This window comes from Protomyctophum parallelum (genome assembly GCF_964188405.1).
Source record: "Protomyctophum parallelum genome assembly, chromosome: 12".
Taxonomy (NCBI): Eukaryota; Metazoa; Chordata; class Actinopteri; order Myctophiformes; family Myctophidae; genus Protomyctophum; species Protomyctophum parallelum.
In genome coordinates, this window is record NC_139712.1 from 24,972,783 (window position 1) to 24,999,938 (window position 27,156).

The following is a 27,156-nucleotide window of genomic DNA, read 5'->3' on the forward strand; positions in this document are numbered from 1 at the left end:
AGCTTCATCCAATCAGGATAGAGAGGGGCCTTCCACCAATCCTTGGTGTATGTGCTGTTGGCCTGTTGCGTGTGTCCCCCCACTGTAGTGTGGGCATGTGCACATCTTGTTGCCGGGGGGGGTTCCAAATCATCCAAATCACTGAATGCTCCTTTAAAGGTATAGTTTATAAAAAATGTTTCAAAACAAGACAACTTAGACATTAGAAAATGTCAGAAACAATTTCTGACATTTCGTGTGAACTATATTCACTATGACGAACAAGTCCTGGAAAGAGGGTATGCCCATGACATCATCAAACCATGAAGTTAAGCAGGGATGCCTATACTGAGTGGCTAAAAAACTACTGTCTGGCCTTGACAGCCCATTCATCCAAACAGAAAAGACATTATCTAATTTCATTAAACGACATTAAACAATGTTAAACTCACTTTGCCACTCGATTTGCCATTCACTTTCTATACATGCGCATGCCCTCTAGAGACATGTAGTGGATGTTGTGGTTGAAAGTTGTTAAAATAGTGTTCATTACGAGACCAGGGTCATCCCGGGTGGGTGAGTGGGTTTGTGCGTGCCTGTGGGTGTGTGCATGCGTGCGTGCGTGTGTAATCGCTGTCCTAAAATGTTAATGTCCTCACAAGTATACTGTATAGTAATGGGAGTTATAATGACAACACGGTCGTGCAAATGTCATTCAAAATTCAGATGTTTGGAATGGCTGACGCAGCCCAACATTGTTTCCACACACACACACACACACACACACACACACACACACACACACACACACACACACACACACACACACACACACACAGTATACTCACACTCTCCTCCTTGACCTTGTCCATGGTGCAGCCGAGCAGGCCGGGCCCCTGGAGGGCGGTGGGGGAAACCCCGTTCTGCTCCACTCCAACAAACAGCTTCCCATTTACATTTAGACTTGGATAGAACACCTGTGCGCGCGCACACACACACACACACACACACACACGCACACACACGGTACATGCCATTATTTAATCTCTGTGTGCGTGTGTGTGTGTGTGTGTGTGTGTGGGGGGTCTATATTAAGACATGACAGAATTCGCTCCAGTGGATCAGAGCTAAACAAAGTGGTAGCCCCGCCCCCGAAGCTCATAGCTCCAGTAGAGGCCGCAACCTTCCAGCGGCATCATTTAAAATGAATAAATAACAAATAACAAATAAATACGGTGGTGGGGCCGGGAAAGAGTGAAACCCAGTCTATTCTACAGGTCTGCTGTCAGGCAGAAACCAGCTAAATCAAGTTTTTTGATGAAGATTTTATGCACATCATCATACTATAATTCAGTCAATGTCTGCCTGTGTGTCTGTGTGTCAGAAACACTGTCATAGCTCCACACTGCCTGCACCAAATCACTCCCACTTTTCACACATAATTTACCATAATAGGGCGTAACGAAGCCCTTTTTTCGATTTGACACATTAATGATTAATAATTAATTTATTAGTGAATAAAAACGGCGACTTAAACGTGCAACCTCGCACCCTCACACACCTCCGCCCCTTAGCGACACCTGCATCACAGGCCACCGTTCTCACTGTTACCCCACTGGCATGCTTCCTCTAGCTACCGCCACAACACAGCAAAGAGTGCCCTATACAATTTGGCGCCGGGATATTTCCAACGAATACTGGACTACTCGCCCCGGTGCTTGCCCGTTTTTCCTCCCGGAATTTTCCCCAGTGAGGGGGATAACTTTGTAATATGCTATTGGCTGTTTGTATTCTTTTTGGAAAAATATAAAAAGATACTCCTGTGGAAAGGCTATATTATTTGACTTATATTGAACCTATAAACAATGTAGTATTATTTAGTATAATGGTTTTGCCCCCTCAAATGGTACCTCGTCAGATAATCCCCACATATCCTACAACAACTTCTGTGAACAGACTTCACTGTAGTAGCTTTTCATAAATTATATTTGTACTTAGGCTGTTCTGCTGTCATGAAAGTTTATAGTTAGAGAAATTCAAAGTCCAGCCGTCTGCTGTCCAGCCTCTCCCACCCCTCACTGGGGAAAATTCTGGGAGGAAAACAGAAACGGGGCGAGTAGTCTTGTTACCTTTCCTTTTTATATACCCCCTTAATGTCCAAACTCGCTGATCTGCTCCACACCACCTCAGGCCCCTCCCCCACTGGCTGCTATCCTTTGCACGGACAGGCGATTGAGGCGAACACTCTAACTTAGTAACAGTAGCCTACGCATCGATCGACACAATTACTACATACAACAAACAACATGCCACGAAGAAAACGACCATCACTTTCTGGGAGCTGCAATGCAAAGCGTAAGCGTCTCACTCGCGCTGCTGCCCGTGCCAACAACAACAACCAGTCCGCCATTAACGCAACAGGTAAATTCCATCTCACGTTGCCTCATTGCCTGCATGCCTGTGTATCGAACAAGTTACCTCACAATTTACTTCACGCACGCACTACTCGTGTACATTAACTGCAAAGCGTATTCCACTCAGGACAAAATCCCCACCCCACCCCGTGTGTGTGTGTGTGTGTGGGTGGGTGTGTGTCTCCACTCCCAATCTTCCGCAGTAGTCAGCAAACCCACCTTTTGAGCCTGGTTCCATCATTGCCCTTACGTTAACTCACAATTTACTCTGCGCACGTTGTGTGGTGCCCATGCACACTGTTGTGTTGTGTGTGCTATTTCGCACGCGCTACACGTGCACAATGACACGTGTGTCATTGGCCACTCCTCCAGCAACTACTCTCCTTCTCCCAGTCAAATTGTATATACCGTACTACATTTATCATATTACCTTCCTTCCACAGATGACATATACAAGTTCTCATTACTTCTCATAACACAATATTTACATTTCATCCCTACCTTCTCAGCTCAGCAACATGATGACAGGCCCCAGAGAAGGACACGCAGCCACTCATTGGAAACACTTCTGGCCACAGGTAACTACTGCTCTTCTCCCCTGTACTGCATTTTTGCTACTAAATTCATTCACAACATAACCACAAAATATGTCCTATCATGCCCACAACTCTCTCGATCACTATTATTAATAACTCATGAATGCTATCCTATTAACACAATATTTACATTTCATCCCCACCTTCTCAGCTCAGCAACACGATGACAGGCCCCAGAGAAGGACACGCAGCCACTCATTGGAAACACTTCTGGCCACAGGTAACTACTGCTCTTCTCCCCTGTACTGCATTTTTGCTACTAAATTCATTCACAACATAACCACAAAATATGTCCTATCATGCCCACAACTCTCTCGATCACTATTATTAATAACTCATGAATGCTATCCTATTAACACAATATTTACATTTCATCCCCACCTTCTCAGCTCAGCAACATGATGACAGGCTCCAGAGAAGGACACGCAGCCACTCATTGGAAACACCTCTGGCCACAGGTAACTACTGCTCTTGCCATTACCAGTGTCAAGCATTATATCTACTACAACTACATTTTCATTGACTGCCTTAATGCAGCATTATTAACGCACAATTGTTCCACAGATGACAGATAGATACAGTTTAACAGTACTTACTTACTTACTTACTTTAACAGTACTAATACTAAAACAATATTACCCTTTCACCACTACCTTCTCAGGTCAGCACCATGCGGACAGGCACCACACAAAGACACGCTCCCCCTCATTGGAAAGGCCTCTGGCCACAGGTAACTACTGCTCTTCTCCCCTGTAGCCTACTGCATTTTTGCTACTAAACTCATTCACAACATAACCACAAAATATGTCCTATCATGCACACAACTCTCTCCATCACTATTAATAACTCATGAATGCTACACATTTATTTACTCTGTCTGTGTGTTGTCTGTGTGTTTCCTACAATCCACATTATGTCTGTCATAGCCAACGTGTGCTGTCCTTTACACTGCTGTGCACATGTCTGCTTCACTCTTCCACAATTCAGGCCGCCATCCAATGACTTTCTCTTTCTCTCTAGAACCTGCTGACTTCAAAGGCGACCGTAACCCATCCACCGCCAGTGCTACTGCTCCTCCCCGTGCCCCAAATACACAAACTATACCAAAGCGGAAAACCAAGTTCAGCAAAAAAAGAAAAGAAAACCCACAACAACCACAAACACTGTTTCACTTGACACTCAAAGGCATGCTAGGACAAATGCACAACAACAAGCTCGCGCAGCAGAAACACCTGCCGAACGTCACCGCCGTCTACATGCTGAAGCTACTTCAAGAGCTACTGCTCGCGCAGCTGAAACACCTGGCCAACATGGGCGGCGTCGCCGTGCTGCTACTACTGCACGTGCTGCTGCTCGCACAGCGAAAACACCTGCCCAACATGAGCACCGTCGACGTGCTGCTACTACTGCACGTGCTGCTGCTCGCACAGCGAAAACACCTGCCAAACATGGGCGGCGTCGACATGCTGCTACTACTGCACAAGCTACTGCTCGCACAGCGGAAACACCTGCCCAACATGAGCACCGTCGACGTGCTGCTACTACTGCACGTACTGCTGCTCGCGCAGCACTGTACTCTCAGAGGTTGGCTCAAACAACGCAACAAGGACGTCGCACAGCATGTCCTGATGACATGCAATACTTTGATGGGACTCTTAGGCCGTATTGTGAAGTCCCTTTTCGTTCCGTTCCGTTCCCACGGAAGGGGGACTACACAACTTTTTCTCCATAAAAGAGATTTATAGGTAGAATGTCCAAATAAAAAAGTTATACTCGTGCCACCCTGCAGTTTTTTAATAATCAGTGGTCAAACACGGGACTATTTCTTACAAGGCGTAATAATATGTGCAAGGGGAGTGGTGTGGTTTTGGTCACGTGGACCAATCGCGTAGCAGCTTTATTCCCTTCCCATAATAATATTAGAGCAATGGCGGCCACCAGTTCAACCAGCCAAGAGGGGAAAAATAAACCAAAACAGCGGGGAAAAGTGCGTAAAAGGGAATCAAAGGACTCTAACGAGGACGCTGTGTTTCACGCCACGTGTTACCGTCGCTTTATTTGTAAAAGACGATTGTGTTTGGCCGAGAAACGCTGCACACAGACGGAGAACGCTGCCTCGGACAGTCACGTCTGAAACCCCCCGAAATAAATTTCGGTCTCGGACAGGTTTGCCCGTCCCTTCTGCTGGCCATGTCCTTCCAGCCATCTGCAACACACGTTAACATTGGACTGGAAAACATGCATCCCAGTTTTGGACTGTGAAATATTGATTTGTCATATTATGACGATAACTGTGCTACCGGTATTTACATATAGACCTATCATTTTCCCATTAAATCAGAGGTCTTTGATGTGCTGTGTTTGAGGCCAAGGCTTTGTGGGATCACTCTGTTGAATTAGTTGAATATCATGTATTTTTGGGTAAGGAGGTTTGCAGATAGAAAGGCGGTGGTCTTGTGATGTAGTGCATTTATATATTATTATATTATATTACTTATCATTGATAAAAAAAGTGTTTATCTACAGAACAGAGACTGAAACACTGCTGATTGAATTACTACTTTATTAGCTAACCCTAACCCAGGAATGCATGGAGGTCAAGGGGGCAGGTCACTCTTATTTACAGCCCCCCACCCAACACACACACACACACACACGCACACTGACACACGTACAGAGAGAGAGGGAGCATTTTATTTTATTGCCTTGATCTCCTTGCCCCCCCCCCCCTTCACCTATTTTTTTCTTGTAATAAACATATAATGGATAGAAGATACAAAAACAAATTTCACCCACATTTTGAATCGTAAATGTGTGATATTATATATATACTCTGTATTGTGGCTGTCTTTAGATACAATGTTGACAGCAGACACCTTTGCACATGTTAAGTATTTTTTTGTCTGTCTGTGTGTGTGTGTGTGTGTGTGTGTGTGTGTTTTCAGAAATGAACAACCCTTTGCTGCCAGCTACAACATATTCTGCGAACGAGTCATCCGTCAAAGGATTATCGATAAACAAGAAATCCTGAAAATGAACCAACTAAGGAAGAAGTTCATAGACATTGTTAAGAAGAATGAGGATATTGATGCTTCAGACTACAGGTAACTGTGTCCTTGACAGTTCAGTAAACAAAAAAGAACCTCTTTCATACTGAAAAGTTTCAATTTTATTGATTTATTCGCTCACAAGAAAGGCTATGACAGTATGTTTAAATTAATTTGTTTCTCATTGTGAAAAAATCCCTTTATTTATACATTTGTGGTCGTCTTTTTCTATATTTTCATTTTGCAGGCAGGATAAACTGAAAAGGCGGTTGGCCCGTGATTTCCCCCAGCTACAACATCTCCGAACTGGTTTTTGTTGAAACATTATCAGCAGATACACTGTTAGACAGGCTATCCATCAGACACGACAACAACTGAGTCAACCGAGGTAAGCCAAGCTGAAAGCCAAGCTGAAAGTGACAATGAACAAACATCTGGACAAACTACAGAGCACACAAGGACACTGTATAGTGCAGGACTGATATTGAACAGAACTTGTTTCAGGATGCAAGGTACAAATCATTCTGTACGGCATCATCAGCTTTGCCAGAACTGTCCATTCCCCCAACAAGTGATGCTCTCCACCAACATTGCAAAAGGGCAAACTACCAAGCAGCAGTGATGAGACGTTCTCTGAGTAGGATGTGTGCTCCTTCACCCATTGGCAATGGCTGGGGCATGGAGGATGGGAAGTTAACAGTAACATGGATGACTAGAAATCCTGCCCCGATAGTGTGTTGCAGGTAGTCCACTGTAATTGTAAAAAAAGAAAATGTGAGACTGAAAGATGTTCATGTATGTCTGCAAAACTGTCTTGTACTGATTTATGTCACTGCCAGGACTGTGAAAATGTGTCAAAAGAAACAGAAGAAAGAGGTACATGGGATGATGACTCTGATGAAAGTGATAGGGATGAGTAACCCAACATGTTACCATGGCCTACTACTTGTTTTGTTCAACAATTATTAAGATGTTAAAGAATTGCCACACTGCCTTCATCCATTTAAATGCAATGCATAAATGCAAACAGCACAGACTACTTACACAGCCAACAGAAGGTTTTATTGTGATGCATTTGTATGCTATTTTGTATTTTCATATATTTCCTTGGGGGTGGGGGGGGGGGGGGGGGGGTTGGTTGTACAAATGACAGATGCTGTGACACTTTGCGGAACTAAATACATAAATGTTTCATACCATATGTTGTAATAATTCTGACCTCTAGTACTTTAATTTTTAGTCTTGTCCATTTCTTTGCATTATTCCAATTTAGGGGGCGTGGTAACATTTGGATAGATTTTCTTTTGCTTTTGGCACAATTTACTGTGTAGGATTCATTGTACTGTGTGGCAAACACTTAAGTTGAAGCATATTCTTTAACAAATATGCTACATTTCATAATCTAAATTCACATATGAGTAAACTAAAGGCACCAATACTTGTTTCAGATGTTAAGTATATGCATTTGACATTTGAGAAAGACTTTGTGTGGCCAAAAACACATTTTACAAGCAAAAACAGCAGCCCAAGATTTTCGTTTTTTGGTTATACATTTATGGCTTGTGACAAAATACTGCAGGATATTATGAGTAGAACTTTTAACCCAAAGTCTAGAAGGGTATTATCTATGAAAGAATGCATTGAATGAGTAGTTCGCATGACATGGGAACGAAACTCATTTTCTAAGCACTTTTTCATGGGTCCCAACACGGCCTATCTGCATGATGCCACACACACACTCGGCACAGTCAGCCTTTTCCAATGCTCCAAGTGCTCAGCATGTGGCGCATATTGTTGGAAAGAGGAGAGACCAGGATTCTGCTGTTCCAATGGTCGTGTCGATCTCTGTTACAACCCTGACAGCCCCAAACCAGGTTCAATCCCTCCCAAACCTCCACAGACCATCATAGAATTATTTCTAAACCCGCACTTTGTGCGAGATGCCAGAAGGTACAACAACGCTCTGGCTATGGCCTCCATTGGAATGACACAACCCCCACAAGAACGTGGCTTCAACCCAACCCTGCGTATTCAAGGCAAGATGTATCATACAATTGCCCCTCTACTTCCTGAATCCGATTCTGCTACACCCTGTTTTGCACAAATCTATGTGCATGATCCACAACATGAACTGCGCAACCGCAGAGCACACCCTTCGAACCAAGACCTCAACGAACACCTACTGGAACAAGCACAGGGGGCATTGCACAACTGTAACCCTCTCATACAACAGTTTAAAACAGCTGCAGAACTTGCTGCTAACAATCCTGCTACAGAGATGTACATCAACCTCAGTGCCAACGCTCCACGGAACATCCACCCAGGTTTGTAACTCACAACGCTGTCACATTCGCTACACCACTCCACATGACACTACACATCCTTGATCACAATATCGCAAATACAACATTTGACACACATTACTACAGCTACTATACTCATTCCAGACACACTTTTCACAACACTCTCCCCCCTCCCCACACAGGTACAGTCAACCTCCCAAGTGGCACAGACATTGCTGTCATTGTTCCAGGAGCAACAGAAAACCAACAGTTTTGACCCATCAACGTACAGATACAACTTCGGAGTGGTGGGCCAAAGCGGATCCACCCTCTTCACCCACTCTATGATCCCCTCAGTTATGTACTGCTCTACCCGGAAGGCAACTATGGCTATCATCTCGCACTCAAAGAACGACTACCTGATCGTCGACAAGGGATCACTGCCACAGACTTCTATCGCTACCATCTTCAACTACGTGACCCAGCAACTCACTTCAATTTGTTCCTCCGTGCAGGTACTTCACATAACACATAGATGTATGTACCTAATTCCACACTTACAACTACGCAGTACAATACCTCCATTCACATACCCTCATTCCACATATTTTGCATTTGCCTGCACCCTAAGCCCTGCATTTACAACATGACATTGTCTTACATTTACTATTTTTCTCACAGGGAAACTGACCCAACAGTTTGTATGTGATCAGCAAGTAAAAATTGAGGGCCAGAGACTAAAATTCATGCGCGACAATCAGAAGACACTCAAAGCAGAAAAGTACAAATGTGTACAAGATGCCATAGCATCTGATGAAGCCATCCTTCCAGGAAGGATCACAATACTACCCTCTACTCTCTACGGATCACCACGCTGGTATACACACCAGTTCCAAGACGCAATGGCTATCGTTCGTGAAAAAGGAAAACCGGATTTATTCATCACTATGACCTGTAATCCAAAATGGAAGGAAATAACCCAGTCACTTCTGCCAGGCCAACAGCCTCACGATCGCCCTGACATCATTGCACGGGTCTTCCACATGAAGTGGAACGCGCTGATCAACGACGTATATAACCAACAAATCTTTGGTCGTGTAGATGCATATGTCACAGTCAAAGAAACACAAAAACGCGGACTGTTCACGCTGCTTCCTGCTGACAAGCCTCGCCTCCCTGCTGACATCGACCGCATTGTATCCGCATAAATCAACATGATACATGGACCATGTGGTGCACTGAACATGCATGACTTCTTCCTGTATGGACAAGGGCAAGTGCACAAAAGGATTCCCAAAATAATACAGGACAGACACTACCCTTTATATAGGCGTCGAGAAGAAACACATGGAGCACCAGGCTGTTCGTTTTTGAAGACTGGCAGGGGTGGCATACAATTCCTCATCACCAACCAGTGGGTTGTTCCATTTAAAGGTGCAGTGAAATGAAAAAGACGTTTTTCACACTTTTAGACCATATCCGTGGTCATTATATGGGCATACATAACAATGGATGCCAAAAAAATGTGAAAATTCTTATTTCTGTGTGTTTTTATATCAAAGGTCCATAAAAACGATTGCATTATTTATTTATTAAAACGAAAACGTGCTGCGTGATGACGTGTAGAGATACACATCGATAAAAGCCAATAACAATGAAGCTCACCCGTTTAATAACCCCATATTTGCGCCTCCGTCCAGCACAGCTGCTATTGATTACAGAATCATCCGTTTTTATTTCCATTCCAGATAACATCCAGACAGTGTATTACTCGCTTTCAACTTAATCATCACGCTAAAATATGTATCTGAAAACATTATAGGGTAGAAATAAGCCACATAACAGTAAACTGGTTGTGCTGGCCGACCATATGATTTATAAACAAACAACACCACGCTGTTGCGCATAGCATTAGCCACCGTCCCTAGCTACCGTCCCATCGCCTGAAGGGATGCGACGCTCTGATTGGTCCAGAAACTTCAGACCGGTGTTTCATGTTGAAACACCATTTTCATGTTGTTCACCATTTCCGTTTCACTGCGCATTTAACCCATACCTATCTCTCAGATATGAGGCTCATATCAATGTTGAGGTCGTGTGCTCTGTCACTGCAGTCAAGTATCTCTACAAATACTTTGACAAAGGTCCCGACGAATGCATGGTCAGTGTTGATCGCCATGATGAAATCACACAATATGAGGTGGCACGTTACATCACTGCCTCTGAAGCTTTCTGGAGGATTTATGACTTCCCTATCCAAAAGAAATATCCACCTGTTGAACAATTGGCAATCCATTTGGAAGGACAGCAACTCATCACCTTCAACAATGACGAAGATGCCCATGCCCTCATTGATTCCGGACCACCGCGTACAACTCTCACAGCCTACTTCACAGCAATGCAAGATAATCCTGATAAGAGACACATCACTTACCCAGACGTCTTCAAGCATTTCTCCTTCACCAACAAGACGTTCAAGCGCAGGAAACAGAGAAGGAGTGGTGGTCATAACCAAGACCAACTGGCTGACACAATTGGGCGCGTTCCTGTACTTGCCTTTACTCCTCACAACACTGACCTGTACTTCATGCAGATGTTGCTCTACCGTGTTCAAGGTCCAACCTGATACAACGACCTTCGCTCTGTTAATGGAGTTGTGCATGACACATACGCTGCTGCCTGCATTGCACGAGGCATCTGTGAGGATGACCATGAAGTAGACATGGTTATGGAAGAAGCAGCATTGGTTGCATTTGGCCCTAAGCTACGTGAGATCTTCGCACACATACTCATATTTGTACTAAGGAAAGACCACATTCAATTCTGGCAAAGACACAACCATTCCATTTCAGAAGACCTCACACATGATGCAGGCCTTACCGAACCAGATGACAACATACTCAACCAGGTACTTTTAGAGATTCAGCAGCATCTTGAACGATATGGATATGACCTCACTATCAACTTCAATCTCCCTCAGCCAAATCGTGATCTCATTCGACAAACCGAACCCCATGACATCAGACACAACACAATGTTCCTGAGCTGCAGCGTTACATTGATGCAACACAACACCTTCTAAATGACGAACAGAGAGCAGTTGCAGATTGTGTCCTGGAAAGTGTTCAGAACAACCTTGGCAAGCTTATTGCACTTGATGCAAGTGGGGGTACTGGAAAGACCTTCACACTTACCTTCATCCTTCAATCTGTGCGTGCAGATGGAAAAGTAGCCCTTGCAACAGCCTCAAGTGGAATTGCTGCAACATTACTTCCAAAAGGAACCACCTTTCACAGCCGCACCAAGTGTCCCATTGTACTCACAGAGGAGTCAATGTGTGCTATCGGTACTACGTCCAGTACAGCAGAGCTCATCCGTCGGTGCTCTCTCTTCGTCATTGATGAGGTGTCCATGATGGATCGCTGTGCTGTTGAAGCTGCCGACCGCACATTCCGGAAACTCAGGGACTGTCCTAACTCACCATTTGGAGGTAAGACTTCATTCAAACGTATACACTTTATTACTGTACATTCTGACAGCATGAATGACTATATTGTGGCCTTTTCATGTACAACAATTACAGCTGCCGACACCTTTGCCAGCCAATCTTCATTACAAAACAAACACAACTACAAAAGAAACACAATATAGTATCACTTCCATAATAATTGTCTATAATGCAGCAACTTTGTTATTACACTCTCAGGTATTACCACCATCTTCAGTGGAGACTGGTGCCAGATCCTACCAGTCGTTCCCCATGGCACACGACCTCAGATCATTTCACGATGCCTGAAGAGTTCCCCTCTCTGGAACCATGTTCAAACCATGAAACTCACCAACAACATGCGCATAACACATGCAACAGCAGGGAGCATGGAAGATGACACTTTGTTCCACCAGTTTCTGCTTGATCTGGGCGAGGGGAACATCCCCACTATTCAGGATAAGGGAGAATGTACAGTCACAATAATGGATCGCTTCCTCATGCCAGGATCAACTCTGCACGAAATGGTCGACTGGGTATTTCACAACCTTGCTCACAATATGACCGACCATCAGTGGCTTTGTGAGAGAGCAATCCTCTGCCCAACCAATGCAGAAGTGGACACAGTCAAGCAATACATTGCCCACAAATTCCCAGGGCGGAGCTTGGGGGGGTGCAGGGGTTGCATTGCACCCCCTGGTGGCCGGGGGTGAAAGCACCGGCGCCACCGCTGCTACCGACCCCGTAGAAGAGTCACCGGCGCTGGGGGCTCCAGCAGAGAGGCAGCCGCCCCGCCTGCCCCCCGCACAAACAAAAAGAGCCACAGCCGCGGATCTTGTAAAGGCGTCTTGTGACACAGTTGTTTCACTTGATCATCTTAAAAAGACTGTTACAAAGGGCAGCTATCCAAATCTGTACAAGTTGCTACAGTTGGCACTCACTCTACCCATAGGATCTGCTACCACAGAGAGAAGTTTCTCTGCCATGAGAAGGATCCGAAATTGGCTGCGATCAACAATGGGAGATAAAAGGTTTTCTTCTCTGTCCATTCTGAACATTGAGAATGATATAACAGCAAAGCTGTCACCGGAGAAGATTGTGGACATTTATGATGGACGCAAAAAAAGGCGCATGCTTCTCCACTAGGTGAGAGTCGTGACTCGTGAGACACTTTTGTTTGTACAGCCTTTGTCAGCCTATACTGTATTTATGCATACGTGTGCACGGCTGCGTGCTTGGCAGAGTGTTGTACAGTATTTTGTTATTTTTGTAGGTCATGTTTGGTACAGTAAAGTGGTCTAGTGGAGCAGCAATATACTTGTCTTTTTATTCTAGTATTTCCTTCTTTATCTTTGTCACTTTGTCAATGATTAAGAGTAAGAGTATGATCCCCCGTACTGTGTGTGTGTGTGCGTGTGTGTGTGTGTGTGTGTGTGTGTGTGTGTGTGTGTGCTGCTGTACTACCTAAATAAATAAAAATGAGGGGTTAGGGCATTGTAAAAAATGCTAAAATAATAAAATAAAGGTAAAAGAAACCCCGTAGTGCGCGCGCACACACACACACACACACACACACACACACACACACACACACACACACACACACACACACACACACAGCAGTACGGGGTTTCATTAGTACAGCAGGTTGTTCATTAGTACAGCAGGTAGTAGTGTGCTGCTGTACTACCTAAATAACTATTTTTTTAGGGGTTAGGGCATTGCAAAAACGCTAAAATAATAAAAGGTTCAAAATCGTCGTTCGCCAAGCAGTCGCCCTGGCGTCAAGTTCAAGCTCCGCCTATGATTCATCTTCCACAGTGTGGATTCTGTGGAACAACATGACAACCATCAGTACCCAGTGGAATTCCTCAACACACTTTGTCCATCAGGCATGCCACCACATCGCCTGTCACTGAAGGTCGGCATGATCATAATGCTACTGCGAAACTTTGACACAGTACATGGCCATTGCAATGGCTCACGCTACATCCTGAAGCAAGTCCGCCCACATCTTCTCCTAGCAGAGCTGGTAACTGGGGTCCATGCCGGCGCCCAACTACTCATCCCTAGGATACCTTTCTCACCTTCTGAGAATATGTTCCCCCTCACACTCACCCGCAAACAGTTTCCTGTACGCCCTTGCTTTGCCATGACTGTCAACAAGTCACAAGGTCAGTCACTGTCACGAGTGGGTGTATACTCTGTGAAAGACTTCTTTTCACATGGACAACTCTAAGTGGCAGCAAGCTGAGTTGGCAACCCCCAGCAACTCCGAATCTTGCTAATCAATGAGGACAACACCAAACGTACCGAAATGAACAATGTTGTATACAAAGAAATATTAACACATTGACCATCAAACTGAACTGCTGGACATTTCCCCTTTCACTGGGCCAAGCCACATACATAATAACCACATTTGTCCATGAAACTACCGGTATATACATACATAAATGCAATTACTACACTACTAACATGACAAAGACTGTTCAGTTCTATGTATGACTATGATGTACTGTTTTTCCATTTCCAGTGAACAAGTCTATATTAAAGCAATTCTTCCTCAAAATACATATATCAATAATATGATATTACATCACATTACCCACACTGTACATTTGGGAATACCTGTGCGACAGCCCATACTTTCTGTGCTGCATGTCAAACTGGGGTCTTTCATACTTTTCAAATGGGGGTCTGTGGGCTAATAAGTGTACATTTTACAGTCCTTGCCATGAAAACATTTCCCTACCATGCATTTATACAAATACTGTCATGTTATAGTGCTGTTTTTATTCACAAAAAAAACACACATATATTATACAAGTTAAAATGAAGAGCAATTCAATATATTTATGGGGGGCAATAGTCCATACAACGGGTAAGGACTAGTTTATAATAATTATAATAATATAATAAATTGAATAATGAATCATTTACATTTGGGGGATATCTTTCACAATAATTAATAAAACATGTTCTAGACATTCTAATGATCACAAAAAAACATATATTACAATTATTTTACTTACTTTTATTAGGGTTAAAGGTCAATCCAGAATTTTTTAATTTGTGTGAATTTCAGCCTCTGTGGGGGGTATTTATATGCAAATATCATGACCAATGGCATTGCAATGGCATTGCAATGAACATCACTGATGACGTTTAGGTGAAAAAATAACAGAAAAAAATAAGTGTGTAGGCCTCAGTGGAAGTTGCTCAGTGGCAATTTGAAGCACCTGGAAGACTGCCGGAAGTTAACAAGTATAACTCAATGGCTCGAGCGAGTGGAAGTTTAGCCTAGCCTAGACCTCAAATTTGAGGTCCAGGACATGTTATACGCACATGACGTCATGAACGTCCGTCCACCTCCATGAAAGTGCTGCAGTTCCACTTTTCACCAGTAGGTAGTGGCAGCTTCAACGTTGGATAGCCTTACTGGGGGCTTAATGTACAGTATACCCTATTCACAAGCCAAATGCCCCTATGGGCTGTGTAGTGTAGTGTACCTGGGAGCCGCGGCTGTTGGTGCTGTAGGTGCTGGGCCTGCGGGGGTTCCAGGGGTTAATGGGCGGGGGGCCCAGGGAGCCCGCCTCCACCACCACGTCCCCGGGCACGCTGAACTCGTCGTCCGCCATGTCGCCCTCGGAGCCGCGGCTCCGAGAGCGGTGCAGACGGAAGTTGAAGATGGACGACACCTGGCTGCTCCGCCGCGTGCGCACCGACACCGACCTGGACAGGAAGGGGAGGATGGACTGGGTGTGGAGAGGAGAGGAGAGTGACATCATACTCCTAAAAAAAGCATTTGTTTTCTGTCCTTTGTTCTCAAATATTAGACGGAGACAGTGTAGGAGAGAAAGAAAGTATAGGACAGCTGAGAGGGAGACAGTGTAGGAGAGAAAGACAGTATAGGACAGCTGAGAGGGAGACAGTGTAGGAGAGACAGACAGTATAGGACAGCTGAGAGGGAGACAGTGTAGGAGAGACAGACAACAGGACAGCTGAGAGGGAGACAGTGTAGGAGAGACAGACAACAGGACAGCTGAGAGGGAGACAGTGTAGGAGAGACAGACAGCATGACAGCTGAGAGGGAGACAGCGTAGGAGAGACAGACAGCAGGACAGCTGAGAGGGAGACAGTGTAGGAGAGACAGACAGTAGGACAGCTAAGAGGGAGACAGTGTAGGAGAGACAGTAAGTAGGACAGCTGAGAGGGAGACAGTGTAGGAGAGACAGACAGTATAGGACAGCTGAGAGGGAGACAGTGTAGGAAAGACAGACAGTAGGACAGCTCAGAGGGAGACAGTGTAGGAGAGACAGACAGCAGGACAGCTGAGAGGGAGACAGTGTAGGAGAGACAGTAAGTAGGACAGCTGAGAGGGAGACAGTGTAGGAGACACAGACAGTAGGACAGCTGAGAGGGAGACAGCGTAGAAGACAGCCAGTAGGACAGCTGAGAGGGAGACAGCGTAGGAGACAGACAGTAGGACAGCTGAGAGGGAGACAGTGTAGGAAAGACAGACAGTAGGACAGCTCAGAGGGAGACAGTGTAGGAGAGACAGACAGTAGGACAGCTGAGAGGGAGACAGTGTAGGAGAGACAGACAGTATAGGACAGCTGAGAGACAGACAGTGTAGGAGACACAGAAAGTAAGACAGATCAGAGAGAGACAGCGTAGGAGAGACAGACAGCAGGACAGCTGAGAGGGAGACAGTATAGGAGAGACAGACAGTAGGACAGCTCAGAGGGAGACAGCGTAGGAGAGACAGACAACAGGACAGCTGAGAGGGAGACAGTGTAGGAGAGACAGACAGTAGGACAGCTCAGAGAGAGACAGCGTAGGAGAGACAGACAGCGTAGGAGAGACAGAGACAGTGTAGGAGAGACAGACAGCGTAGGAGAGACAGAGACAGTGTAGGAGAGACAGAGACAGTGTAGGAGAGACAGAGACAGTGTAGGAGAGACAGAGACAGTGTAGGAGAGACAGACAGCGTAGGAGAGACAGACAGCGTAGAAGAGACAGAGACAGTGTAGGAGAGACAGAGACAGTGGGCGGCTGTGGCTCAGGAGGTAGAGCAGGTCGTCCAATGATCCATGGGTCGGCGGTTCGAATCCCGGCTCCTCCTGTCTACATGTCGAAGTGTCCTTGGGCAAGACTCTGAACCCCAAATTGCTCCCGATGTGCTGGTTGGTACCTTGCATGGCTTCCGCCGCAATCGGTGTATGAATGGGTGAATGTAATGCACAATCTATGTGAAGCGCCTTGGATAAAGGCGCTATATAAATGCACCATTTACCATTTACCATTTAGGAGAGACAGAGACAGTGTAGGAGAGACAGAGACAGTGTAGGAGAGACAGACAGTGTAGGAGAGACAGAGACAGTGTAGGAGAGACAGAGACAGTGTAGGAGAGACAGACAGTAGGACAGCTGAGGGAGACAGCATAGGTGAGGCACAGGAGACAACTCTGTAAGGCCTAATGTATACTTCGTCACGCAGTGAAGCATATATTGGGCTGGTCGGGTCTGAGGAGACAAGTGTCCTCGGGCCCGTCCTTTCCTTGTCTCCTCTGTCCTCACCTTCCCCCCCTCCCCCACCCGCAGCAGGTTCTCGTCTGATTGGTTGACTACCTCGACCATCAGCGCTTGGCTCCGCCTCCGCCCCTCCTCCTTGATGGAGGGCGGGCAGAACGGAGACATGTCTGGAGAGAGGGTGGAGTCTGTGTCCACGGGCTTCTGCACCGCTGTCTGGGAGGGGCGGAGACACTGTTAATGTTCTTACACAGACTCGTACAACTATGCACATAATTATATACTTGACCTCCTATAGCTAAATGGTTTAATGTGAGTTTTAGTTGAAATGGTTAGTGGAGATTTAGTTGAAATGGTTAATGTGATATTTAGTTGAAAGCTATCTGACCAGTCAGTCAGTCAGTCAGCCAGCCAGCCGGCCGGCCGGCCAGCCAGCCAGCCAGCCAGCCAGCCAGCCAGCCAGCCAGCCAGCCAGCCAGCCAGCCAGCCAGTCAGTCAGTCAGTCAGTCAGCCAGCCAGTAAAAGTCAAGTGTTATTATTTCATAGTTGAGTGATCAGTTAGCTAGTTCTGGTTTAGTATTTATCATGCATGATTAATCCGCAATGTCAGCTATAAGAATGTAATATTGTATTGAACTGTCTGCATTTGCAGGTATTTTCATTGTGTAATATTCATATGTTTGAGTGGCGATGGAAAAAAGCCTTTTGTGTAAAATGATGAAGGCTGCACATTCAATCAGTGTTTTCTGCGGACGCTTTCAAAATGTACAAAAAAGGTAAAGAAAAAAAAAGAAAAGAAGAAAACAAATATGATTAAAAAGTTTGAACTGCGTGCATCAGTTGGCCTAATAAATCAGTATGCACTCTATTATAATTCTACATCTGCAGTCCAGAAACATTATCGATCAATCAGACCATGATGACAATAATCAGTAATTGGATATCGGCCCAAATCTCTACAGGCCTATTGCACATCGCTAGTATTAATACATGATTGGAGGCAGGTAAAGTAATCTGTCACTCTGCAAGTTTAACTAAAGTTTTTTCCATCTGTCCAAAGTCATTTGGTGTATGTGTATCCCTGTACACATACAGATTGATTGAAAGTGAAACATGCGCATTGATTGAATATTTTACTACCAGATCGCTTAGGTACAGTTCAAAGACGCATTTGAACTGTAACTGTACCCACAATATTTTAGGGGCCTAAACATAGTATTTGCACTGGGGCCCATTGCCAGGTCCTTTTGCCCCTGGACACAGCCTTGTTGCATGGTTGTCTTCTGCCCTCCCCCCATGCAAAAAGTTTGTGTCTTCAAACCATGTGACTCCCATTGGGAAATGCATTGAGGCAGCCATGACACACAGGACACAAAGTGTGTCTTGCGTGTGTGAGGCCTAAAAAAACAAACAAAATACCAAAATTAAGTTTGATGGTGTTTGATACGTGTGAATGAGGCCTGAGTGAGTGAGTGAGTTTGGTTGTTAGTTGTAATTAGTTAGTTTGTTAGTTTGTTAGCTAATTAGCTAGTTAGCTAGTTTGTAAGTTAGTTCAGCATTCATATTGGAGGTATATCTACCTGTTGTTCTTTCTTCAGTCTCTCCACGGCCAGCTGGAACTCCTTCTCTTTCTGCCAGGCCTCAGCGATGGTGGCCTGGTTCTGTTCCTCATACGCCATGGCCACCACCGCTAGGATGAGGTTGACCAAGTAGAAGGACCCCAGGAAGATGACCACCACGAAGAACACCATGTAGGTCTTACCTGCAGACCGCAACGTCTGGACAAAATACCCTTTTTTATTATCTTACTTTGAAGGCACGATGGGTAACTGGCCCAAATTTAAAATATGTAGCCTATATATTTGTATATTTTGCTTCCCCCCCAGCCCTCTATCAGCCACTATATAATTATGCTGTGGTGTTTTCCTATACATCCCTCTGGCTGTATTCTGGTTTTATTCCACTGTTTATGTTGACGTTCCACTGTGTGTGTGTGTGTGTGTGTGTGTGTGTGTGTGTGTGTGTGTGTGTGTGTGTGTGTGTGTGTGTGTGTGTGTGTGTGTGTGTGGAAGGGGGGGTGGGGGGGGGTTGCAGGAGCTCTTAATTGATCACTTTGAACTTCAAAGGGAAATGTGCACTGAGTTGATTGATTGGGCCGTACGAGTGTCAAACCCGTTCTGTGCTCCGTAGTGTTCTCTCTAATCATTGAGGGGGGGGGGGGGTTGTCTGTGTGCGTGCGTGCGTGCGACACACAGATCTAGGATTCTACATGCCTTTAATATGGCATTCTAAATTGTTTTTTTTTACTTTGTCTTCTACTTATTAGGCAATTTCTACTTTTTGACAGCTAATGTTGCTGTCGTTTCACTCCAGCAGTTTTAGTCATAGTAAAGTCATAGTATAGTTTAAGTTGACTAAATATCACATGATTTCAGTCGACTAAATCAACTGTTGATTTAGTCGACTGAAATGTATCTTGGCAGGGCTGTGGCGCAGTCCGATTTATATACCGCACATACTCCTATACAGGCTGGGAGCGGAGCCTGTGAGCGCCGAGTGTTGGTCGGGAGGAGTAGGACGAATGTCCTCCCGGTGGGGGCTCCTCACTGGCAGGTGAGTCAGTATATACGACAGCAGTGACAACACACACACATATTTGTGGGGAGGAATTAATTGGCATAATGACTAAATGGGCTCTATATGCACACACTACACACCATTTTGGAAAGAACTCGGACCCCTTCCCTACTTCCTTCACAGGGGTTACTGCTGATACTAGCCTGAGCTAACGTGTTAGGTCTCTGGTCTAGAGGGGCAGGTCGCGCATGCGATTCTCACACCGATTGGTACACCGATCTGTCCGTCAGCCCCGGCCCCTTCTCTCCCCCTAGTGCAGCGTTACGTCACATCATTTGGAGTGACGCCCACCCGGAAGGGTTGACTCCCACTTCTAGGCCTTATGACGAATAGAGACGGCACCCGGAGGCAAAATGGACATAGTGGCCGAATTTGGTATTGCAGCCCGGGACCAGCGCTGGTCCGTTGACTATCATTGCGCACGTTCATGTTATTGGGGCAATGACATGTCAACGCTGTTTCATACGTGAAGGCGTGCAATGATAGTCAACGGCCAGCGCGTTCACGATTTGGCCCAATCCATCCCAGAATGCACTCTGTTCCTACCCGGAAGGAGGAGTGAAATCGCCTCTTTTGAGCAACTTAATGCAAGTGGATGGGAGGAGAAATCCGATGCCGTCTCTATTAATATATAGTCTAAGTTCTAGACCAGAGCGGCCAATGCGATTCCCCAGGCTTTTATTTTTTGCGCCGACGACAATGAAATCCTGGGTACCGAGGCTACTGCTGATACTAATGAAGGCTCTGTTCCATTCTGGTCAAACAGGGTCAGTGTTAATTCCTTTGCCATCCTTGCCATCTACGCTTATATATGTAGTTATAGGCTATTGGGACCTATTCATGCCAACTACACTAATAAGCGTAGACAACCGTTTAATCCGCACAGACCGTTTGTTTACCTTTTAGCATTGCTCTGGGTCGTATAGCCCTCCTCCGACACCACCAGCGATGCGATTTCTAAATCCAGCTCCGTTGTGCCTCCATTACATCCCGATTTTCAAAGCGCCGTATCTCTAAAGGTTAGAGAGCTGTCCAAGGTGCGCCGCCGCGCACCCGCCGATCGTAAATCATTTGTGATTTTGTATCGCGTCGCTGAAAAAATTTAGCTGGTTGTTCTGCTAGCTAAAGGCTGTGTTGTGTTGTGTCGTTCCACTTCCGGAGGCCCCCACCTTCCTGTTTAACCCGGAAGGACAACAAGCTCCATAGAGTGGGCCTGGACGGGCGGCCCCTGGGGCAGTACCAGCATGCTAACACTAGAGGCAGCAAAGGAGTTCTAATGACACTAATGAAGGCTCTGTTCCATTCTGGTCAAACAGAGTCACGGCGCTCCTATTGGTGCGTGTTGGCTCACTGGAAACTCTGAGAATGTACAAATGGAACCCTTACTGGGACTGAATCATCCTCAATACGTACTTTGCTTGAGCGAATCAAAACGTCGCTGTGGGGTGCTCAGCCAATCAAATCATCGCTATGGGGTACACACAAACAGACAAGGCTGGGCATAGGAGGGGTTGTTGGGTCCGAACTGCCCGGACACGGTTGCTTGTTCTCCCGGCGGCGGCGGCTGCTGCTCTCTTGGGGGCCCGGGGCCCAGATGGGTCAAATGTGGAGAACACATTTCACAGTGGTAACGTGTGTGACAAATTGTACGTGTTTGACTTGCTTGTGCTTGTGCTGCTGCTGCTGGTGGCTGCATGGGGTGACTGGGGTCAGGCGGCCTGGAGCCTGATGTTGCTGTTGTTGTGGAAGAGGTCACGGCGCTTCTGGAATGTACAGATAACCATGTTTATTTTTGCCAAGTTGAATACACACGCAGAGTTCAGTGGCTGGTACCTGCGGTGTGTGTCTGACTCACTTCACTTTTTATTTACCTTTTTTAAATTGTCCTTAAAAAAAAAGAAATGCACCACTGGCTGCCAGGGGGGTGGGTATCTCTGTGCACGACTGACACTCTTGTCACATTGTTTACATTGTTAGGGTTTTTCTCCAGTGTGGATAAGCTGGTGTGTCTTCAAGTCACCTATCTGGTTGAAACTCTTGTTACACTGTTTACAGTGGTATAGGGTTTGTCTCCCGTGTGGGTAAGCTGGTGTGTCTTCAAGCCACATACGAAACTGAAACTCTTGTCACATTGTTTACAGTGGTAAGGTCTTTCTCCTGTGTGGATACACTGGTGTTTCTTCAGGTTACTTGAACTCCTGAAACTCTTGTCACATTGTTTACAGTAGTAAGGTTTTAATCCCGTGTGAAGACGCAGGTGTGTCTTCAAGCCACATACGAAACTGAAACTCTTGTCACATTGTTTACAGTAGTAAGGTCTTTCTCCTGTGTGGATACGCTGGTGTTTCTTCAGGTTACTTGAACTCCTGAAACTCTTGTCACATTGTTTACAGTAGTAAGGTTTTAATCCGGTGTGGACACGCTGATGTATTTGCAAAGCATCTAGTCGACTGAAACTCTTGTCACATTGTTTACAGTGGAAAGGTTTTTCTCCCGTGTGAAGATGCAGGTGTCTTCAAGCCACATACGTCACTGAAACTCTTGTCACATTGTTTACAATGGAAAGGTTTTTCTCCAGTGTGGACACGCAGGTGTTTCTTCAGGGTACTCAAAAAACCGAAACTCTTGTCACATTGTTTACAGTGGAAAGGTTTTTCTCCAGTGTGGACACGCTGGTGTTTATTCAGGTTACTCAAATTATTGAAACTCTTGACACATTGTTTACAGTGGAAAGGTTTTTCTCCGGTGTGAATACGCAGGTGTGTCTTCAGGGTACTCAAATAACCAAAGCTTTTGTCACAATGTTTACAGGCGTGGGGTTTCCTTCTGGTGCAGGTTGTCCGATCAGTCTTCACTTCTCCTGGCTGAGTCACAACAGTCTCGGTACGCTGTTGACGACGACGCAATCTTGGTTGGTTCGTGTCTTCTTGTTTCTGGCCGTCTAGAGAGCTGTTCTTCGTCCGACAGGCGGCGGCGGGGATCTGGCCGTTGCAATGCATTTGGCAGTCCAGCTCATTGTGGCTCCTCTTTGCGTATTCATGAAGGTGGACCTGAGACATCGAGCCATACGGAGGTTCGGTAAAGCTCACCTGAGTCTGGGGAGACCTCATACCTTACGGGAGCTGTAGTTATTTATCTGAAAATCTGCTATACAAGGACCGTGGATTGAGTGTAGATGTTCTGCAGCCTAGATTTCCACTCAATCTTTCTGAAATCCTAAAGAAAAGAACAGTTGTTTCACACTTTATATAGGCTGAGTTCAGAGCTCACCGACGTCTCACACAACACAAACCATCACCATGCATGACTAACGACACCACTTTGTTCAGGGGCAGCTACAGTTTGTGCATGTGTCCTGGATTTGGCTACAATCTGATTATAATGCGGTTTCAAACGTCAGGGACCACCAGGCATCAGGTGTCCAAATGGACCTTTACATTTCTGTACCCCTAACAGGTCCATTTGGTTCCTTTGTTACGCTCTCACAGTAAAATTACGTTTGATTTTAAATTAGAACCACTGCACGCTAAATGGAACAGAGCCTTAATTAGCATCATCGGTAACACCTGTGAAGGAAGTAGGGAAGTGGACCGGAAGTAGCGTATAGGCTATATAGGTGGCTGCGTCACTATACTTGCCTATCGGGCCATGCCTCTTTAGCCGATGGGTAACGTACGCGGCATGTTGATACGAGGTCCCGGGTTCGCCTCCCGGGCCGGCGCTACACTGGTGGCAGCAGTGTGCATGGGTTCTGTATCCCGGGCGGCACAGACTAGCACCGTTGAGCATACTCGACAGCACGTACCCTGCCTGGGAGGTGGAGGTCGAGCATAGCTCCTGGCCGGCGAGCGTGGACGCGCTTCCAGGTGGGGTAAGGGGACGGGAACGACCACTGTAGGCTATATGTGGCTGCGTTACTACTTGCCTATCGGGCCATATGGCTCTTTAGCCGATTGTTAACGTACGCGGCTTGTTGATACGAGGTCCCGGGTTCGCCTCCTGGCCGAGGCTACAGTAGGAAGAGTTATTCTGTGTGCATAGAGCCAATTGGGGAGGGGGAAAAAAATAGATAAAAAGCCAAAACCAAATAATAAATTGCACAGTTATACCTGGTGGTAGAGGTTCTCCCAGTAGTCCTGGGTCATGAGTCTGAACAGAGAAAGGAAGGCCCAGCCGAACGTGTCAAAGCTGGTGTAGCCGAAGTTTGGGTTACGGCCCGCCTTCAAACAGTTAAACCCGTCTGGACACTGCCTGTTACACACACACACGCACGCACACACACACACGCACACGCACACACGCACACATGCACAAATATCAGCGTAAACGTAGCATGGCATACACAATTGACAGAGCGATAAAAAAAGAAAAACTAGAAAAAGTGCCCTTCTGGGGATAAAATCTGAAGGAGTAATAATAGAAAATGTGTTTTACATATGTCGGCCTCCTGGTGGCGCTATAAAGAGCAGATGTGAAAAATTCCAGGCAAAGGTTTTTCCTTGGCCTCTAGGGAGTTGGCATACAAAGTTATCCACAGATCCGTGCAGTTAGAGGTAAAAACACTTTTCGGCCAGTTATAGCGCCACCTTGAGGCTGAGTTGAAATTGTTCATGTGGCATTTCTTCCTCGGCCTAGTGGGAATGTGCGTGCACAATTTGACGGAAATCACGCGATGTGTTCATGATTTGCAGCATTTTGTTTGAAACTGTGCATTCCTGTGAACTTTGGAAGCCAATCTTAACCAATCAGGATGAAGTCTGAGAAATCTGAAAGACCGGTTTCATTGAATGGCTCTAGAGAGACTGTGTACCAATTTGCGTGATGTTTGGACAAAATCTGTAGGTGTACTGTGCAAAAACTTGTTTTGCACAAAGCGGCCTCCTGGTGGCGCTATAACAGGCCGTTCTGGAAAGTTTGGGGCAGAGGTTCATCGTTGGCATCCAAGGAGTGTGTGTGCAAAATTTGGCATCGAGCGGGTTAACACCGAGATTAGCTGCTCACGGACACACACACGGACACACGGACGGAGTGCAAAACATACTCTCCCCCCATGCCTTCGGCCTGGTGGAGACAATTAGTGTTGGCAAGAGACAGAAGTCAGAAATCACTTTCACATACACTGCAGACTACAACTATCCGCATGAACATCTGCTGGAAAACAGGTTGCACGCACACGCACGCACGCGCGCGCGCACGCACGCACGCACGCACGGAAAAAAGATTTGAGCAAAAACTGTGAACAAAAAATGTGAGCACAAAAATGTGGGACACAGACAGATGGGTGGAACGGGTACTCTGACACGGGTACAACGGGTACTATGACACGGGTACAACGGGTACTCTGACACGGGTACAACGGGTACTATGACACGGGTACAACGGGTACTATGACACGGGTACAACGGGTACTATGACACGGGTACAACGGGTACTCTGACACGGGTACAACGGGTACTCTGACACGGGTACAACGGGTACTATGACACGGGTACAACGGGTACTATGACACGGGTACAACGGGTCCTATGACACGGGTACAACGGGTACTATGACACGGGTACAACGGGTACTATGACACGGGTACAACGGGTACTATGACACGGGTACAACGGGTACTATGACACGGGTACAACGGGTATCGCATAGCCGGGTGGGGCATGGATCTCCAACTTCCATCGTCACCGACTAGTGTTCTACACCCGGGCACCAGTTATAACCACCGTGTCTCTCCTCTCCGGAATAATCCTTATACTTTCTTGCTATACTGTCAAGGAAAAGGAGTCCATGTTGCATAACTGGTGATTTAATAAACAAAATAATAATTCAAAAGGACAAACGTGATCAGCCAGGGTTCTAATTCTGTATCCAATCTCCGGAGTGAACAAACAAAGTAATATCTCTCTTCCTCTCAATAATGCGACCGCTTCCCTGCACACCAGAACACAAAGTAAACACAAGATATCCCATAATACTCCTCGTCCCAGCCTCAGCCCGCCAACACAGTTAAAGGAACAATCCCCCTGTATATACCTTAGGGTTACACAGTCTAGTTAAAGTAGGTACATCATTTTCATCAACTGCCATCACCAACACAGGGGCCCCTCAAGGCTGTGTCCTCAGCCCCTTCCTATACACTCTGTACACAAATGACTGTATTAGCCCCTCACCCACTAACATCACATACTTTAAATACTCTGATGACACTGCCATTCTCGGACTGCTCCATGACAATAACTCTATTACGGTCTATCAGAATACCATTTCTCATTTCACACAGTGGTGTACTGACAACTATCTAGAGTTGAATGTGGTCAAAACAAAAAAACTGGTCTTTGAAACAACAACCCACACTGGACTTAACCCACTCCTCATTAATGGTAAAACAATAGAACAGGTAGACAGCTTCACATATCTTGGACTCACACTGGACAATAGACTTAGGTTTGATCAACACATTACATCTATCCAGTCACGCTTTCAGCAAAGACTCCATGTAATCCGTAAATTAAGATGACTATCTGTTGCTCCTCATCTTCTGCTATTATTGTACAAAAGCATTATTCAACCCGTTCTGTTGTACTGTTCTGCATGTTTCTACACCATACTGTCCACGCCTAACAGGAACAAACTTTTCAGTATCACCCGTATTGCTTCCAAAATCATCTGACTTCCTACACCCACACCCACTCATGTTTTGTTTTTTGTACTGTCTTGGTGTTATGTGCTCTGTGTTGTTTTTGATGTGGGTGTTGAACTGTTGAACAGATTGTGAAGACAAATATCCTTTGGGACAATAAAGATTATTATTATTATTATTATTATAGTGCCTAAAATTGCTAATATCTGCACCGCTCTCATCGAAAACAAAGTATTTAAAACTCCAACGTGTTTTCTGACCCCTCAATGGCACCACTCTGGTGTGAACAAATTAAAACAACCTATAGTCTGCACCACTCTGGTGTGAACCAATGAAAACATCCTATAGTCTGCACCACTGTGGTGTGAACCAATGAAAACATCCTATAGTCTGCACCACTGTGGTGTGAACCAATGAAAACATCCTATAGTCTGCACCACTCTGGTGTGAACCAATGAAAACATCCTATAGTCTGCACCACTCTGGTGTGAACCAATGAAAACATCCTATAGTCTGCACCACTGTGGTGTGAACCAATGAAAA

The 27,156-nt window shown here is 45.7% G+C and overlaps 1 protein-coding gene across 1 annotated transcript in view; it reads right to left on the bottom strand.

Annotated features, from left to right (window-relative positions):
• Nucleotides 1–27,156, bottom strand: part of LOC310867596 (sodium channel protein type 3 subunit alpha-like) — a gene marked incomplete at both ends in the record, with an annotated part of 191,259 nt that overhangs the window by 118,240 nt on the left and 45,863 nt on the right. The window contains 5 exons of the mRNA XM_083777711.1: nt 828–956; nt 15,318–15,563; nt 17,388–17,555; nt 18,920–19,117; nt 24,086–24,227. Coding sequence (XP_083633837.1) covers nt 828–956; nt 15,318–15,563; nt 17,388–17,555; nt 18,920–19,117; nt 24,086–24,227 — 883 coding nt within the window. The remainder of the gene's footprint in view (nt 1–827; nt 957–15,317; nt 15,564–17,387; nt 17,556–18,919; nt 19,118–24,085; nt 24,228–27,156) is intronic.